Below are 2,609 nucleotides of genomic sequence, written 5' to 3' on the forward strand. Positions count from 1 at the left end.
AGGCACAGTCTTACACTAACAACTTACCTTACTTACCTCCAGGTCTTTTCTTCAGGCGTACCAGCATCCCTCCTGCAAAAACAATCTTTCTCTCCATTGTAAGAACCATTTTCTTGTCCAAACGGTAGGGAGCGACTGCATTTCCTCCCAAGGCGTATGCGCAGGGAGCTCTCTGTGTGGGTGTACAGTACGAGTAGTCTGGTTGTTGGGGTCCTGCCCCTGACTGTTGTCTGCTGCCCTGGGCGGACTTGGGGTGGTTGTCCCTCTGAGGAAGGTCAGTTTTCTGAAAGTAACGATCGCCTTACTGTGTCCTTTTTGCAGAACTACATCACTGTGGATGAATTGCGGCGGGAACTGCCTCCTGATCAGGCTGAATACTGCATTGCTAGAATGGCACCCTACAATGGCCGTGATGCTGTACCCGGTGCCCTGGACTACATGTCCTTCTCCACGGCACTCTACGGCGAAAGTGACCTTTAACTTTTTTTCTGTCCCACCACACGCTCCCTCCCCTCTCCCCCATCCGACACGCCCTTCTTTCTCTTTGCAAAGCAGCCTCTGCTCCACTCTTTTTTGTGTTTCCCTGTTTTGCTTCAGATAATGGATCACATTTTTAAGTGGGGGGGAGGACATTGACATGGCACCGCCTACCTTGCCCTTGAAATGACAGTTTACAAAATTATTTTGTGCAAAAAAGTTAAGTTTTAAAAAGAACAGACATATTTTATTATAGAAAAAGGTATTTTTCTCCACCAGATTGAAACTTAAAAAGAAAATGTTAAAATATTGCACCAAATATTTTTTGTTGTGACATACAAAGTCGAGCACAATGTTACATTCCATCCTTTCCAAAAAGAACCAAACAACACCAAAACGCCACTTGTTCTGTTAACTTTTACATTTGCGTATGTCTCTTTTATCACGTTTATCTTGGGAGGGGGGAAGGCACACAAGTGCATGTGTTTGCTGGTTCACTCATTTCATGAAAATATTTTATGATAAACTTTTGAAATTGCTGTGTTTTCTAGGGAAAAAAATAATGTACACAGCTCATGTTTTCATATTTAATTAAAAAATACAATATGCCTCCTATGTTTATCAGTGCACAACTTTTTTTGTTGCTGAGAGTTGTCTGGTTTCAGAACATGAAGCTTGAGAGTTGATAACTTTGATATTGCTTGTCACAAACCATATTAAAAATTTCTTGTGATAACAATTCTAGACTTTATTCATTTGTATAGTAAAATTGTTTAATCCTATTTGGTTGAAACCACAAACACAACGAAGAGAATCCAAAATTAATGTTTTTTAAATTGAAATTAGAATACTCTAAAGGTAAACTTCCTTTCCCCCCTTAATCTTTTCATTCTTATTGAATGATGTTGGAATTTTCACAGCTTTCTTACTACTTTAAATTAATGTCTTATATAATTTTTAACCATCCCTGATACACCCACATCTTTAGGAACAATAGTCCTGTTATTCCTTACAAACCAGCACAGAATTAGTTACTAGACCGGTGCAAACAACCAACCACCGTATCTTGAACCATCTATGAAAAATTCCTCCACTGTTCCATGCTCAGCATTGAATATCTCACTGCTCTTGATACCACATCTTCTGACATTATAAATTCTTCCAGAGCCCTCAAGATCATCTTTGTGTTGGACATTCGAAAGAAACCAGCCTTCAGAACAACTCCTTTGGGACCTTTAATGAGTCATAAAGTATACACACACACACACGTGCCTGAAAATCAGCAAAGGGAAGCAGCTAATCCCTTCCCAGCCATCTCATATTACAGGTGCGTTTCCTGCCTTCCCACAACTTTTTTAGGAAACATGGAGTTAGGAGCAAAAAACTGCATTACTGCTTCATGACGTGTTCCAAGTGAGTGTTTTTTAGGTATAACAACATTCTGCTGTCTCTAGTCCCGAAGGCAGTTTTTATTTTGAAGTAACGACTGCAGGAGCGGAGAATTCACGCTCAGATTCACAAGGAGCTCCTGCAGCTCTCAGTAGCATTGCCCTCTGTTCTCCAGGGCAGAGCTAAGTCCTGAGGAAGGCGTTGTACGTGGTGGGTTGGGGTTCAGCACAGCTTTCTGGTTTATTCCTGACCTTGAGTAGGACACAATAAAAATCACAGCAGTCTGTTGTGATGTTTCCCAACCTGACAGTATCTGCATACTGTATTTGGGAGAGGGGATGCTAATGTCTGCTACCACACTTCTTCCAGGAGACACCAAGAACCTGTGTTCTCCTCTAGGCTGGATAATGTGTTCGCAGAAGGTATGCAAGTGAGCGCCATTTAGCTTCATACATAGACAAGGCCAGACCGTACTCGCCACAGTTTGTCTTTAAAGGTTGAAGCAGAGGCAGTTCACATAACTTACCTGTAGTTGCATTGTTAATGAGTGCTGGAGTTGAGGTGAAGCTGAGTTTCCTGTGTTGTAACCCATGATACCGAGAAGCCTGGAGGGGTCGATATGAATTGTCAGTAATGAAGGACTTGCAGCCGCATCGGTATTTAATCCACTTGCTGTATAGGCCCATTTTCAGCTACGTCACTACTACGTTGCTACAAATGGGACTGTCCTCTTCAAACATACA

General features: G+C 41.8%; 1 protein-coding gene across 2 annotated transcripts in view; it reads left to right on the forward strand.

Moving 5' to 3' along the window:
- The window catches only part of LOC104074797 (alpha-actinin-1), a 49,607-nt gene extending 48,391 nt beyond the window's left edge, over positions 1-1,216 (forward strand). For both annotated transcript variants that reach the window (XM_009575064.1, XM_009575066.1), the window contains one exon: positions 322-1,216. In XM_009575064.1, coding sequence (XP_009573359.1) covers positions 322-480 — 159 coding nt within the window. In that variant the 3' untranslated portion in view covers positions 481-1,216. The remainder of the gene's footprint in view (positions 1-321) is intronic.
- Positions 1,217-2,609: the final 1,393 nt, after the last annotated feature.

The sequence above is a fragment of the Fulmarus glacialis genome, unplaced genomic scaffold, assembly GCF_000690835.1.
Source record: "Fulmarus glacialis isolate BGI_N327 unplaced genomic scaffold, ASM69083v1 scaffold2663, whole genome shotgun sequence".
Lineage (NCBI taxonomy): Eukaryota > Metazoa > Chordata > Aves > Procellariiformes > Procellariidae > Fulmarus > Fulmarus glacialis.